This window comes from Amphibalanus amphitrite, unplaced genomic scaffold (genome assembly GCF_019059575.1).
Source record: "Amphibalanus amphitrite isolate SeventyFive unplaced genomic scaffold, NRLGWU_Aamphi_draft 000947F_arrow, whole genome shotgun sequence".
NCBI classification, from domain to species: Eukaryota; Metazoa; Arthropoda; class Thecostraca; order Balanomorpha; family Balanidae; genus Amphibalanus; species Amphibalanus amphitrite.
In genome coordinates, this window is record NW_024882441.1 from 156914 (window position 1) to 172684 (window position 15771).

Genomic DNA, 15771 nt, shown 5'->3' on the forward strand with positions numbered 1-15771 from the left:
CCCCTGCAATTCCACAAAACCGGCAAAAAACACAGCGAAATTCACGTGTATACCTTTGTATCAAATGCGCCGTGATTGGATCTTATGCTTCCATATTTCCCTTCAATATGGTTGCACCGTCGAAAATCCCTTTATGTCTGCCTTGACATGAATGAAAAAAGCGCAGAGGCCGGATTTATATTCCTGTGATATTTATGACACGGTGAGTAATAGCTGCAAAATATTATATAGTTGAATTTCCAATTCGCTTATCAATCACGTGGTAAGCTAATGATTGCTTGCATTGAAGGCAGTTTGGGACAATATGGTATTTTGCTGAGGTTGAGGGCTGATGCTGAAGTGTTGCACTGATAATTTGATTTTAAATGGCAATTTAAATGGTTTTTATAAGAGATCCCACTTATTCTGGTTACCATTTTAAGACAGTACACATATATACCCTCGTTATTTACAGAATTGCCTGATCTGTTTTATTTGGCTAGACAATAAAGGTATTTCTCGCGTTCTCGTGTGATTGTGATTTTTCAGTTCAAGTTGTGGGCACTGGGCAGTTGTAAAAATATATCATTGCATCACATTTTCAGATTTCAACGCATTTGATTTAGTGACCAACATAATTTTAACTTTATAAACACTGCTACATTTTTTAAAAGAAAAATTACCTCAAATGTTTGAATGCCTGATTAATGATCAACAGAGCCTGAGCCCACTCTATAAAACACATATTGTGCACACCCCGACACCCGCCATCTGATCCAACAATCCTGGCCATGGGTAACAAGAAAATTTAAATGCCTAATCTAAAGGTGCTGGCCCATCAGAGCCAGACACAGCCTGTCCTACTTAACTCAAGTCAACTCTCAACTGACTTCAACTGACTGCAGCTGCTCCCATGACCCACGTACCATGGGGCATAGAACATCCCTATTCTGTCAGGAGTTTCAAATATTCAGCACTGGCATGACTCAAAGCTGTGCTCCCATTGCTGAGTGTCCAATGACCAATACTCTACCAACTGAGCCACAGAACTGCTATGGCCTATGGGATGTACCCCTGCATTGCAGAAATACCCTGGGGCCTGAAATGTAGAATGATCAATGTGCTGCTGTGTGTGCCAGGTTTCAGGTGAACTGAACCAGTTGGTCAATTTGTAAACTGAATTAAATATCTGCTCAGATTTGATCTCCAGTAAACTGAATTAAATATCTGCTCAGATTTGATCTCCAGAACCTCACAGGGAGTCTCACTTCTCTCCACATACATTTTGATTCATGTTTATGATTGTCAGTGCCATGGTTGTATACTGAACCCATTATAGCATGCCACTTGCAGCATTCCTGTAAACTGCTACTCTGTTTCCTGTGGATTAATGATTTTCCTTTATGTATATGTGTCATGAATTGCATATGTTATATGCTGTATGAAGGTTGGTGTACCATGTTCCTGTGCTGAAACAGTACTCCCTCAGCATGACTTTTCATTTGTGAATTTATTTCCAGCTAAGCAAAGCCAATCAAGATGGATTTTGGCTATCTTCTGGAGATTGCAAAGCAAAATGAGGATGCCTCAAGGGATTTGGTATGTATTTTTTGACTGATATAGGAAGCTCAAGACAGTTAGCTTGTGGCATTTTTGATTTTTTTTATTGTATGAAATTAAATGAAAGTCTGTCTGAATGTCTTTGATAATAGAGTTTTTGATCATATTCCATCAACTCTGTACTTTTTTCTGTTACCCAACAGGCTAAACAAAAGCGATTTTCAACTGAACTTTCTAAACCAAAAAAGCTTGAGAAGTCAAAAGTCAAGTCTGGCAATATCCAGAGATTCCTCGCCCAAAGGGAGGCTGAAGAGAAGAAGAAGCAGGAGGAAGAGAGGAAGAAGAAAGAGGTCTGTACTTAGTGCCTACTTAGTGCCAATCTAGATATGATAAGCATATACTTAGTCAGGTGATAGGTTGACAAGTGCTGGTCCTGGGAGGTTTGGCATTTAATAGTGTTAATCGTTTTATTTTCATTTACAGACTAAAATTTTGAATATCAGATGACCTATTTGTATTTCTAAGCAAGTGTAAATGCAGAGATTTATCTAAAATAGATGACGATCGACTCTCGTCGGCGGCAGCGTAACACCGTGGGGGTGGCCGACACCAACTGATCCCCCCCCCCCTCTACTCCCCCTGGCAGACACTGCTGCACCTGCGCAGCGAGCAGAAGGGCGCCAAACGGCGGGTGAGCGCCATGCTAAACCGCACCAAAGGCGCCAACCGCTCCGTACTGGAGGACGCTAAGGACAAGTACAACACGGCTGCCACCATCGACGGTACGGAGACGGAGGACGACTTTTGTTTCGGAGCGAGGCACAATTTGTTGCATAACAATCCTTCTGGACTCATGATAGTTAGCAATAACACGCGGGTCCTGTTTACCGCTCTTCGGCCTCGCTTTATATAGTTATTTTTTACCGAGCGTTTCTTTTGCGTGGCAGGTGCTTACCAGCCAGACGAGGATGACTATGGATACGAGTCTAAGACGGCCACGGACATGTACAGCAAGCTGCTGCAGCAGTACGAGAAGATGCCTGACAAGGAGTACCTCAAACAGAAGAAGAAGACGAAGGCAAACGCGGAGCGCAGTCTCGACCTGGCCGCCACCAAGGTGGGTCATTATGCTGGTGTGGTCGCTATAAATGTATCATGTGTGTAGTGTGTGTAGGAGTTAGGACCAATTACTGTGTTGGCTTATCGCGTTCCCGTCGCATTATCTCTGGTATGTGGAAGCATCTGCTGATTGCTCATGCTGGTAGCGGTGATTCTTATATGTTTGATGTATCGATATTTGGCCGTGTCTGACGGAACTCGGCACCGTCTGACGGTCATGGTGCGTTGCAGGCGCGCGTGAAGCAGTCCCTGGATAACCAGGAGGAGGAAGAGCGTAACATGAAGGGCCACCGGCGGCGGCGGAAGCACGGCGAGTCCTCGACAGCAACAGAGACAGCCGCGCGGACCGCCTCGCCCACCGCCGGCCGCGCCGCCGACGACAGCGGGGGCGGAGGAAAGAAGAAGAAGGCGCCTCCGGTGCGTCGCGGAGGCGCCCCTCCGCCGCCCGGTCTCGACTTCCACTCGATCCTGGCGCTGGCGGCCGAGAAGCAACATCAGCCGATCGTGGTACCGGAGAAGCCGGCTGCTGACCCGGAGCAGCGGCCCCTTACCGCCCGCGAGAAGGCCGACCTGGAGGCCAGCCGGCAGCGCGAGCTGCGCAAACAGGGCAAACTGCCGCCGGCCAAACACAAGGACTACAACGACCTCCTGCCGCCGGAGAAGCCCCGCCGCGGTTCAAAGATACCCAAGAAGGAGGTGAAGTCTGAGGCGGTGGTGAGGGAGGAACCGGAACCGGAGCCGCGGCCCGGTCCGTCCGGCGCGCGGCCCGCCGAGAAACCCCGGCACAAGGACAGCCCGTCCCGACCGCCGGCGGCTGACGTACAGCGCAAACCGGCGCCGGAGGTGCGCCGGAGAGCGGCCTCACCACCGGACCCGCGGCGGCCCGGCCTGGCGCCGCCGTCCACCTCCAAACGGAAATCGTCCCCGCCGCCGCCGCCGTCAGCCAAAAAACACGCGCCGGAGGCCAAAAAGAAACCAGCGATGGACGTGAAACCGAAGCAGTTCCCTCCTGCTGATCTCAAACCGAAGCAGTTCCCTCCTGCTGACATGAAGAGGAAGCAGTTCCCGCCGGCGGATGTAAAGCGGAAGCAGTTCCCGCCGGCCGACCTGCAGCCGAAGCAGTTCCCGCCGGCGGACATGAAGAAGCGTCGTTTCAACCCGGCCAACCTCAGCCGACAGCCGGCCAGACACAGTGAGTACGGGCGGCTGCACCGCGGTGACTTCGGGGGGAGGCACATGTATTCCTAGATGTTAACGAGCTTCGGAAATCCTATTTGGATAGGCGACTATCTTGTCGTGCGGACATGCTGTACTGAGTCGATCTACACTTTTACGGTGCTTCAACTTCTAATACATGACCAATGGCCATCCTGTTTCCATATCGAGCCCTTGTGTTGCACGTTACGTCACAACTATCGTTATCGCACCGATAGTCTTTTCCGATCCGGTGCAGTGTGTTTGAGCGTTACGTCTCGTTCACAGACCGTATCGAGTCGGACGACTCGGAGTACGACTCCGAGATGGACGACTTTATCGACGACGGTCCGCAAGGAGACGAGAACGATTATTCGTCGGCCATCAAACAGATCTTCGGCTACGACAAGAGCAAGTAAGTAGCACCGACAGAGATGGGCGGTTGATAGATCGCCATGTGATCAGAGGTCTTCAAATTGCTGACAGCGTCTGAAATTTTATGACAGGAAAGAGGATAGAAATTCACGGCGCGTCGACTGTATGTCATGCGTCGGCATTTCGTGTATTTTGCTCACAAACATCTGTTTCTGCCTTCGTAGTTGTGCCAGTCACCGCGGAGTCGTATATTTCATACACGTCACGTAACCGTTCCAACCCTCCCTCGTCCGTCCCTCAGGTACCGGGATATTGACGAGGACGACTCAGATATGGAGGCCGACTTCAGCACTCTGATGAGCGAGGAGGCCCGCTCGGCCCGTCTGGCCGCGGAGGAGGACGAGCAAGAGTTCCGAAAGGAAATGGAACACAAAAAGCGCAAAATGGCCATGAAGAAACGTGCCATGATGGGACGCTAGTCGGTCGGTAGCTGGAAGCGACCCAGGTCGCTGGTTGGTCATGAAGGGGCTTCCAGAGTATGCTGTTGAGTGGGTTTGCTGGGAATGGTAGCCCTCCGTCCAGTTTGGAGGGTGAGCGAGGAGCATGGAGAGGAAAGGAAAGGGTCCAACCCAGCGCCCGGCGGATGGATGGCGGAGACGAGTCCCTGGATGGATGTCAGCGCACCTTCCGCATCCGATTCCGTACAAACTGACTGGTACGAGCACCAGTGGAGCTGTGGCGTCCGGAGTCAGTGATTGTCTTGAGGGTGTAAAGAAAGTATATGAAGACAGCGATATGAAAACAAGAGACCATTTGCTATTGAAAGCTTTCACGTACCGATACTTACAGATGAACCTGAGTACGAGTTGGCGCTAGGCTGACTGATTAACTTAAGTAGGCACCTCAGTTTGTTTGCTTATGATTGTTTACTAACCCGCATGAAGTTATGGTGTGGTTTTGTGCGTGAATTGACACTGCGCGGGATGGAGTTTTGATTAGTCCTCTTTCTGATGCAAGGGCGCGTGTTTCACGTATGCCTAACGAAAACGCTATCCCGTTGTGATGCATGCAGATGCTACAGAGAATCTAATGCCAGCCCTTTGCTTTGGGTTGGTAAGGTAAGGCGCAGGCCATCCTAACCCGAAACCCATCGCGATGAGTTTCACTTATTTATTTTACGTGTTCAGTGTTGATGACTGCAGCGCAGTTGTCCCAAGATATGACGTCTTCCAAGACAGTTAGTGTTTTGTATATTTTTGTACCGCCGTGTCAGATACGTTTTTTTTTTTTTTTTTTTTATTGGGTTAGGCCCTTTCGGTCGACAAGACCATTGCAGAGCCGGAAGGATGATAGGAATTAGGGGGAGACATTGGTCTGGGCAGGCACCCTAGAGAGTCGCCGGGGCTGAGCCCGTCCATAGGACAGGCCGACCAGCCCCCCAAGCACTCTCTGCACCCGGCTACGGGGTGCAGCTCCCTAGGGGGCAGCGGTGCTGCTCCAAGGGAGCAGCCCGCATGAGATAAAGTTGCCTGTCCAGCCCGGAAGGGGGTTGTGGCGTGGAGGAGAAGGATTTCAGTATCCTGAGGATAGCAGCACGGATAGGTGTAGATACGTTTGTTTAATACCTGTTTATTGCTGGTTTCTTCAATGAAGTAGCCGTTTAGTTTCACAAATCAGCATGATTTCATTGGTCCGAGTCGGCCCTAGTTTTTAAAGCCGTTTGTCATTGATCTGTTCTGAGGGACGCTGTCTCCTCTCAACACTGGTTCTGGAGTCGATGGCGATCTCTGAGCCTAGTAGCCAAGACTCTCAAGTCTGGGGATAGGTCTTGACCTGTGCGGTGCGAGTAGCATGGGACTGGCTGAACAAACATTGGACGCTGGACCAGTATGTCTCCCATGAGTTCGGTACCAGTCAGGATTCTTACCCCATGCTGTACCCTTTCCGCATTTGCCGGCGGAACTCAAATAGTGCTCTCTAACGCATGCTTATTTCCCACTCAAGATCGCCGTATATGTACTATGGTCTGGCTCAACCGCGGTATCTCGACCGTCTGCCTTCACGATATCGAACGTTATGTGCCTGGCGATGGGCGGCCTCTTGCCTTCCTCTCCCGCCGGCCCACCGACTGGAGATAATCCATTCCGTGCGTAGGTAGACGGCGAGCGGACGTTTTGAATGCTGGCGCTGAATTTGCTGCGGGTAGAGGCCTAGATAACGGGTGCCAGAAACGCAGTAAGAGAAGGATGGGCCGTAAACGCGAGGAGGTAGACTGAAGGACGTGTTTGAATTATTGACTGACAGACGGATCGGACGGACCCGTGGAGGAGCATAAGAAGGAAGAGTAAAGACCTACATACTGACGGGTGGACGGACAGATGGGAGTCTGCAATTGCTAGCGTGTCACTTATGCTCGCTGTGTGCTGTATCTCGTTGCAACTTGCAATTCCCGTGCCGTGCAAGAGTTTGCTGGAGAGTTGTTTTGTGTGTGATCTGTTAGCCTTCGTCTGGTGGGCGTTTGCTGTACCAGGCTTCTCCTTCACGGGATGTGTTCAGCCTTTGGCCGGGCCGCTTGAAAGTGTCGCGTCGTGACCGCTACTGTTCGCATATGAATATATTTGATATTGAAATCGCTTGGATTAATGCGCATGATTGACCACATCTACAGTGAGTTGCCGTCATTCACGAAAACAGGACAACTACATTTGGAGAGTCGAAGCCTATTGCTCGTGGTCATTTGTACAGTTGTCAAGTGCAGTTGTCGGGTTTCTCGGGGAAACCAATGCCCTCGGCTACTTAAACGGCGATGCAAAAATACGTCAATATTTCGCTGTCGCTACGCTCGCTCAGAAGATTCGCGAAAACAATTAGCATGTATTGGTCAGACCTTGTGATACCCGCCAATTCATGTTTGACGTTAGGCTCAGAGCCGTTTGCCACCACAAATCCCTGCATAAGAGGGGCGACAGCGCAGCGACGGCCCGCGCCAGTAGCTCGATCGGCGTGATTCCGTACCGCGTGCCGTCGGAATAGTGCACTCACATGGAACTGACTGTGGACATCACAGTCAAACAATACACAGATCCAGACTCCGCGGGAGTGTGGATATATTCCCCCGATATTCTCCCATGCTCCGCGGGAGCCCGGGATATCCCGATCACAGCTGAGGAGGACGGCGTACAACGCGTACCGTACACACGATCCGAGGTACAAACACCCTGGTACACCCCAGAGACTGACAACGAACGTCGAATACACCACTCCCAGACGGTTAACACTCCACCCAGCCATGCACCCGCCCAGCCCCGACACTGCACAACACTCACAGAATGTGTAATACAACACATTGGTGCGTCCGGAAATACTTGTAACAATACATAAAACTTGTTAAATTAAAAACAACCAGATATGTTCCATCAAACCTACAGCTAGCACACAGCAACAACGACCGATACTGGCCGAGGCAGTCATCAATGGAATAGGTAACACCGCAGATCAATACTCGGAAGTCTGGGCTCTGGCATCACCGTCTCTCTTTTTTGTACGACTCCAGCGTGGCTGAGATCCTCGCCGACCCTCACATTCTCATAAATTCATCTTACTGGTCCCCAGTCGCCTCATTCAGCCACCAGACATCGATGTGACTGAGCTCAGCCGTTTTGCATTCCGTGCGTGCTTCACTTGTCCGTGTCATCCGAGGCCACTCCCCCGCGCTCAGTCACCAATCTCTCAATCCTCCCCTCCCCCTTTTAGTCCACGCGCCGGTTGAACGCTGTCAGCTGGTAAATACCTCATTAAGCACCAACAGCCGGTCCTCGAACGGCGGCCGATCGCAGCGCAACCTCTCGTAACTGCGCTCCGCCGCCGGGTCTCGCATTATCTCCAGATGTCTCAGACACCGCTGCTCTGAGTCTGCCCTGGCGGCGTCGGAGAGTCGGCGCGGTGACGCCAGCTCGGCTATTAGTTCCTGTAGCGTGGGCCGCCGGCACACGGCAGTGGCGACGGGCGGTGGCCGCGGCCGCACCGGCCGGCCCCCGAACAGCTGGGGGAGAGACGGGCAGTCAGGTGGGGTCGAAAGTAGGCCGCCAGTGCCCTGACACCGACTGTGCGGCGGGCCGGTGCACCGTGTGCCGGAAGGAGGCCGACATGCCCCGGCACTTCTTCTTCCGGTGCCCGGCCCTCATGGGCTGGCGTCTCCGGAGGTACGGGACGATTTTCCCGAGCCCGGAAGACGTCCGCGACGACGGAGAGGTGGCGGCCCTGGCGGCCGCCGTGAGGGACCTCCAGAGCCGCACGGCTACACCGCGGTGACGCGGCTGGAGGGAACACACAACACAACAACAACAACAAAGCAGGCCTCTAGGCATGGCTCATTATCAATGAGACGACGATGGCAGACAGCGAGAGATGCTAGCACGAAGCCGGGCAGGATGATTATTACTGACAGTTTCTCTGATCACTAACCTTGAATCGTCTGTGTCGCGGGTCGTCGGTAATCTCCTGCAGTATATCGTCTAGACGGGGACTGGAGCAGCAGGCCAGTGCCGCCGGGTCCATCGGGTGCGCCTCTGTGGTAAGGGAACAGACACAGTTAGAGGGACCAAGGTTCACCACGTGGGCTTTCGCTGCAGTAAACATGAGACAACGTGATTAAAGCAGATGAGCTCCATCAGGCAAGTCTGGATGGAACGTAGACAGAACCGTGGACAGACACAAGGAGTGGGGTTCATAGGCGGGATTATACAATCACACAATCCCACGCGTGCAAGACGCGGCGTGGCGCGGCGGAGCAACTGACCTGTGTTGAACACGTATCCGCCGGCGTGCAGGACACACGGTCCGCGCGGCGTGTCCACCTCGACCGCCGACGAGCCAGGGTTGTGCAGAAAATTGTCCGGGTCGAACAGTAAGTACAGGTACTTGGTGGTCTCCGCCAGGAAGAACGACTCCATCCGGTTGTCGAGCGCGTGAGTGCGGACATTCTTCACCTGTGGGCAGAAAATAATGACACCAAGTGATTCTCAAGGTCGACACAGCCACTGCATACGAAAAACTAGAATATTTCGATCAGAAACTATTCAGAAATGAAAAAATCAGTGCGAAAAGCTGCTGCCCGGGAGCGGGCAATCAGACCAAGTGCATAAATGACGGAAACTAAACGGAAAGACCACAGCTCGGTTCATCATAGTCGCTAAGGAGCATCAACCTTAGCAGTTAGCTGATCCCGTCCTTACCGTGGCATACCCGCAGCGGGTGCGCGCCGAGTGCTGGATGCTATGCAGCAGGTGCTCGCCCATCCGCAGCAGTGTGGGGTTACGAGTACTGCGGTACAAGTAGACGAGCGACTCGACCAGCTCAGGTCGCAGCGGGTAGCCCTCGCGACCATCGGACGGCTCCCCGTGTGGAATGTTGTAGAACTCCGGTGTGAAGCCGAACTGCTTCCACACCTGGAAGTAGTTGTGCAGAGTGCCCATTGCCGCCGAGTCGTCCCCTGTGGAGGCAGGAAACGGTTAGTGATCTGCTGCGGCCGACAATGAGTACACGGAACGATAATACACATTATACGAGCGTGCAGTCGGTCTCTTAGCGCCTTCTCCCCGTCCGCAGTAGGTATCACGCGACTAACTATAAATGCTCGTCAATTCACATGGAAGGTGAGCAACTCCCACTGGCTTGGATGATATTTTCGTGCAATGTGTCGAAGTTACTTTTGTCTCTGCTCCTATGCAACATTTTGAGTCCCACGAGCACTACCAAACACTATCTCATCCTTACCGACGAGCGAGAGCAGGCCCGGCCAGAACGCCTCCAGGCTCTGGAAGACGGGGATGGTGACCTGGCCGCGCGACATCGACACCCACATGTGCCAGTCGTCGCGACGGACGTGCTTGTCGACGGCACGCCGGCCCTCCTCAAACATGGCGGCCAGCTCTGGCCGCTGCAGCAGCTGGGAGCCCTTCACCAGGTACTCGTAGTAAGAGTCGACGCCGGCGCCTGCCGTGGGGGAATAGCCACTAGTCAGAAGGGTAGGGCAAACAGGGGAGAACACGTTAGCTGATGGGGACGCATAATGTAACGCTGTCCAACTAAACGCACAATATAAAACGACGTTCGGATCAAGGGTTAACTGATAGTGGCCTTGGAAGAAGACTCCTACTTTCGGACTGGCTTAACGAACTTTTGGGCCACTTTCAAGATTGAGCAGCACGTAACTAGGATCGTGTCAGTATGAGACAAACCACTCCATCAAACCCGGCCGTCTGTTCACTCACCGATGCCGGCATCCAGTGCGGTCCATTTGCCGGTCAACACATTGATGTGGTTGCCGAACAGACCGAGTGTGGACTGACGCTCCCAGAGGGCGTACAGGGCGCGCAGGGCCACACGCTCATATAAGGAGTCGCCTGAAAACGACGATGAAAAAAAAATATAAATCAATAGCATGGGCTAGTCTGCTCACGCGTCAATCTATTCCAACTTTTCTATCAATTTTCATTGCCAGAACAACATCCCAAAACCACGAACACCGCTGCATCTATGAGTGCATAAACCACCATGACATTGCTCAAAGCGCTCGAAGTAACGCAGTACCGTACCTGTGAGCCTGGAGAGTGTGCCGAACTCGACGATGAACGTGCCCACGCCGGCAGTACAGGTGATGGGCGTCTCACCCGGGGGTACGCCGTACCGCAGGTTCACCGTGCCGTAAGGCATACCTGGGGAAATGACAGGTTAGATGAAAGGTTAGACGGGTGTCACATTGTCATATGGATGACCACAGACTCAGACTTAGATCATAGGCTTAGATGACATGTCACTGGATCAGACCAAGAGCCATGCCATTTGATTATATAGAGCATGTCACACAGAGAATCACATAAACTGATGGTCAGATGAGGTGTCACAGGGTCAGGCAGAGGTTAGTAGGCTAAGGTACACAGCTGGAATCACCAGCCCACACCATCACACCACCACAGCACACCAACTCATGTAGGCACCACGTCCTCACCGGTGGGCGTGTCGAAGGCGGGCAGGATCCGGTCGGCCACGTCCACGGCCAGTGCCAGCAGAGGTCCGTTACAGGGCCAGCCGGGAGGCAGCGGCGCGCCGCCCCTGCGGGTCATATTAGTGAGAGTTAACCCCACGGACCGGTGGTCCGTTACAGGGCCAGCCAGGCGGCAGCAACGCGCCGCCCCTGCACGTCATGGTAGAGTCAAACACAACAGCCCTGCAATCCACGATACAGTGATGACAGAAGGCTTTCGATTAAGGGCGAGAATATGCGAATGTTTCGAATAATTATGCAGCCATTCAGAAGGAAACATGATGGAGGATTGACTAATTGATTTGGAAAAAAACACATCGCATATTATTCTCGCATAAGTTTTTTTTTGTCAAAACTTGACCCCAAATAATACAACTTCGCGGTCACGTCCATTTACCGGAGCTACTGGTAAGCGCCAACATCCCTACCATCATTTCCTACCCAGAGCAGGAGTTCCACTCGACCACCACTAAACCGCTGAGCAGTTCGCGAGTGACTGACCTGTCGAGCATCAGGTGGGCGCTGAGCAGTCCGCCCACCACCCGAATGTTGGTCTCGAACACGGACACGTTGATGTTGAGGTCCATGTCCGAGTGGGACGTCACAATCAGCTCGGCCACCCGTCGAAACTCGCTGGGGGTAAGTGGGCGGGACGGGGAGGTAAGGTTGGAACAGCGTACTTTTACGGGTGTTTGTACAGTGATCGATCGTTTGAAAACACTTCGTTGTTGTTGTTGTTGTTGTCGTTCCGGCCGTCGGGCCCGGTGGGCCCACATGGGGGGCCCGTGAGGGCCCCAGCCCCCCTCGGGGGCGACACTTGCGACGTCCGCGCAGGGAGGGCAGCAGGCCCCCGGGCGGGTTCCGGCGGGCTCAGACGCCGGGTAGGGCCGGAGAACCCAGCACCCCGCCAGAGTGTCCAGCGCCGTGGGCGCTCTATAGTCGGCCCAGGCGCCGCAGGAACTCGATAACCCGGCATGGGTCAGCGAAGACCTCCCGCAGCGTCGGGTCCTCTTTCCCGAAAACGTCGTGACGGACGCGGGCCGTCGCGGGGCCGGAGACATCAAAACACTTCGTCGTTGGAAGAATGGCCTGTTTTAGTCCAGCATCTCATATTACTGGACACCAAACACCACACATTAGGTATTCCATACAAAGTTCCCCCGAATAAGCGCATCGAAGAATCTGGTCTCCTGCCATTCCCGTACTATTCATTTACGCAATAACCACGTAGATCGGCGTTGACACGCGGTGCTTCCTCGCCATCACTTGCTATGAGTGCTTTCGGGCCATCTGATGTATCCTGAATGGTTTTCTGTTACCTTCTTACCTATTATTTCCCATGACGGCCAGTGTGTCGAGCGCATCGATCAGCGTCAGCGAGTACGATCCCCAGGTGTCGATACCGTCACAGGTGAGCGGCCGCAGCTCGTCCAGCGGGTAGGCGTGGCGCAGGTAGCCCTCGTACGAGTGCTGAAACATCTCCCGCACCTCTTCCCTGCGGCAGACGGCGGCGATCCACAAACGATGGTGGCAACAAACATCGCTGGTGAGGTGACAGACGAGTGTGGACCGGAAAATCGCGGTGGATGCAAATTAACAAGGAATGCCAACTTTTCACCAGTAGCCTCGAACTAGTAGTTTTGTCACTCTCCAAGCAAAATCGTCATTCATAATACAAGAACATGACCACTGCATGTCTAGGCATACAAATCTGAAAGCAAATACAGTAAAGTAAGCACCTACCGAAGTCGAGCCAACCTTTCCCTTGTGAATTCTTCAAAGGCATTTACAGAAAAATGGAGAAATAATAAGCACAATGCTGAGTACCAAAAATTCATCTTTGCTTGATGGTTGCCACTGTTCAATCACTTCAATAGCATAAGCTTCTCACACTTAATTGCAAAATTATCTTATCTTCATCTGAAATACTGAAAATGAAACAAAGGTCAACAGACAAATTACCCACCTCATACCAGAAATATACAAAAACATGTATATTAACATATATGTATTTCAAAAGTCTGTGCTGTAGCATAGCTTGTACCGACCTAGAGCACAGGACTTCTGAAAGTGAGAGGGATCAGGTTCAAGACATTCTTGGCTCTGACCTCTGACACTCAACATCATGAGACCTGATGGGAATGGTCAAGGCCCTGGAATGGTCTGCAATTCAACTTGGTGGAATCAGCAGCAGCCAAGTGGTATCAGTTGAGAGAGATGGACCATGTCTGGATGGTGTTAGGTGGGCACACTGAACTTCAGCCTCTGTGATGCAAATTATCTAGTTGAGTAGGTACTAGGTAGGTACCTGGGAAAGTGCAATCTGGAGGTAAGGGTCAGGCCTGCAAAACACTGACAATCTCTGCTTATAGCACTAGTTCTAGTTCTTTCAATCTGCTCATTCAAACATTTGAGCCAAATTCATCACAAAGCTATAAGATATTGGCAACATGTAGTGTTTGGCAGCACTTGTGTTGATAAATTAATGCTAAGAAATATGGGTAGCCGTAAAGCAGACGTCACACTTGTTTTTTGCAACCAAGGAGAGGCGCCATACCCAGAGATGCTTTCTAATCAAATCAAACCAAACCAAACCAAACCTAACCAAACCTGACCTAACCTTACCTACCACCTACAACCTGAAATCTACCACAGAAAACCTAAAACCTACAACCTACAACTTAACCCAGTAGGCGGAACTATGGTCAAGCGTACCCATTTTCGGGAACGCATTTTCGTTCCCATTTTTGGGAACGATAAACCCAAATATGGGAACGCCATGTAGGCATTATTTAAAACAAGAAAAAGAACCGCTAAATGACGTCCAAAAAATATAAAACGATCGTGAACCGCCTGATATTTGTCTCAATATTGTTGGGAAAGAGTTTGATATTGTAAGGCCCATCCTAGTTTCAAATCGTTCCCCTATTTCTAAAGCAGTCCATCATCCGGGCCGCGAGCCCAAATTTGGGAACGCTCTCGTACACTGGCGCTGCAAGCGTTCCTTATTATGGGAACGGCGTACCCAAAATTGGGAACGATTTCACCGACGCCTTTCAGGGGCTCCATGGATGAAAGAACCTGGATAGGAAACTCCTATTCCTTCAACATTACGGGCAGCGTTCCGGGCGATCGACCTGCCACCTAGCGTTCGGTAAGTATCGGGACTGGAAACTCCCGCCGTTAAGCATTACGGTTACGGCCTATGGGGGACGCGGGGCGGCATGTTTTGAAACGGGTATTAGACCGCAATGCGGATTTATTTTTAGGTTTAGAAGCTATTCACGACAGACAAAATTGATCGGGCTATCGAATGAGACCAAAACTATTATTGTCCGTTCCGCACAAAAGTCGTACACGAGGGCCGAATACAGGCGACCTTGAAAAAGAGGGCCATTTCTAGTGTTTTTCTCTTACGCGGCGCCGGTGAACGCTTACGCGGCGCCAGTGAATGCGCGGCAGACGCGGCTCCCGCTGCCGCCGCGCGTGCCCTCGGGCACTTACCGAAGGGAACGCAATCAGCTGTTAGTTTCCAATCCAGGTTCTCCTTCATCCATGGGGGCTCTTTTCATTAACAAGCATCACGTCCAACGCCGCAAATTATTGTTAACGCAACAATCATCAGATGACCTTTCTGGCAAGACCGTCGCATGTTTCGCCCGGTCTTCTGCGCTTTTATTCCCGTCGATCTCGCAGCGGGCACGCCCCCCTCTGCAGGATTACGTAATTCACAACGCTCAGCGATGTTCAACAAGGTCTTCCATACCTATATTCACCGTCCGCGCCGAGGGTGGAGACATGTCAAGCACCTGTCTGTTTATCACCGATAGTTGACGAGCACAAGGAAGTATCCAAAAATGGGAACGCTGAATATGTTACACCCTCAAAACACCTAGTCCCAATGACAATCTAGTTTTTTCCTTTCTTAATGAGTGTAAGTGGCAAAAGGCCTGGTAGGATGGGCACGAGGAATGATCGAAATCAGCATAAAAATTATAAATAAGCCACACAGAGCGACCTATATAAGAAAAATTCCCCCAAAACGATCATGCTTAGAAACACGGAAGACAAAAACCACGCTCATGACGCTCCTTATAAAACAATGCTAAACAGCTAGCATCCAAATAAAATATGTCTTTCCGGGCTGATAAAATACAACTGAATAATTTTAAACCACTGAAACTGAGTTTACAACAGTAGTTCGGTAAAATCACTGACGTTCCACGCGGTCGTGCGCCCCGACACCAAAAGTCAACAATATTACCTCGGGACTGTCCGCGTGTTCGCTTGCATATGTCAGCATCTGGTGTCGCTAGAATGAAACTTCATAACCAGGCGAAAATTATTATACTTGACCATAAAATGTAAAAAACGCTTCATTTTCCTTAAAATTGCATGTTAAATGTAGTATAACCCATGTTTTCACCATTCAGTCATTTCAAAAAATCATTAAAAATATCATTCGACGGTCAATTTCCTTGTTCAACGGTCAGATTAAA

The 15771-nt window shown here is 51.3% G+C and overlaps 2 protein-coding genes across 2 annotated transcripts; one reads left to right on the forward strand and one right to left on the reverse strand.

The window, feature by feature from the left end:
* The first annotated feature begins 178 nt into the window (after positions 1-178).
* Positions 179-5495, forward strand: LOC122368442 (protein SPT2 homolog). The gene is made up of 8 exons (XM_043342372.1): positions 179-202; positions 1500-1578; positions 1743-1889; positions 2186-2321; positions 2487-2656; positions 2890-3850; positions 4141-4267; positions 4529-5495. The coding sequence occupies exons 2-8, from the start codon at positions 1519-1521 to the stop codon at positions 4704-4706; spliced, it is 1779 nt and encodes a 592-aa protein (XP_043198307.1). The 5' UTR covers positions 179-202; positions 1500-1518; the 3' UTR covers positions 4707-5495.
* Positions 5496-7086: 1591 nt separating this feature from the next.
* Positions 7087-13216, reverse strand: LOC122368436 (ER degradation-enhancing alpha-mannosidase-like protein 2). Its single transcript, XM_043342356.1, has 11 exons — positions 13016-13216; positions 12600-12767; positions 11774-11905; positions 11237-11340; positions 10824-10943; positions 10500-10631; positions 10003-10221; positions 9462-9718; positions 9026-9215; positions 8692-8795; positions 7087-8269 (listed from the first exon to the last, which is right to left on the reverse strand). The coding sequence occupies exons 1-11, from the start codon at positions 13108-13110 to the stop codon at positions 8003-8005; spliced, it is 1788 nt and encodes a 595-aa protein (XP_043198291.1). The 5' UTR covers positions 13111-13216; the 3' UTR covers positions 7087-8002.
* Positions 13217-15771: the final 2555 nt, after the last annotated feature.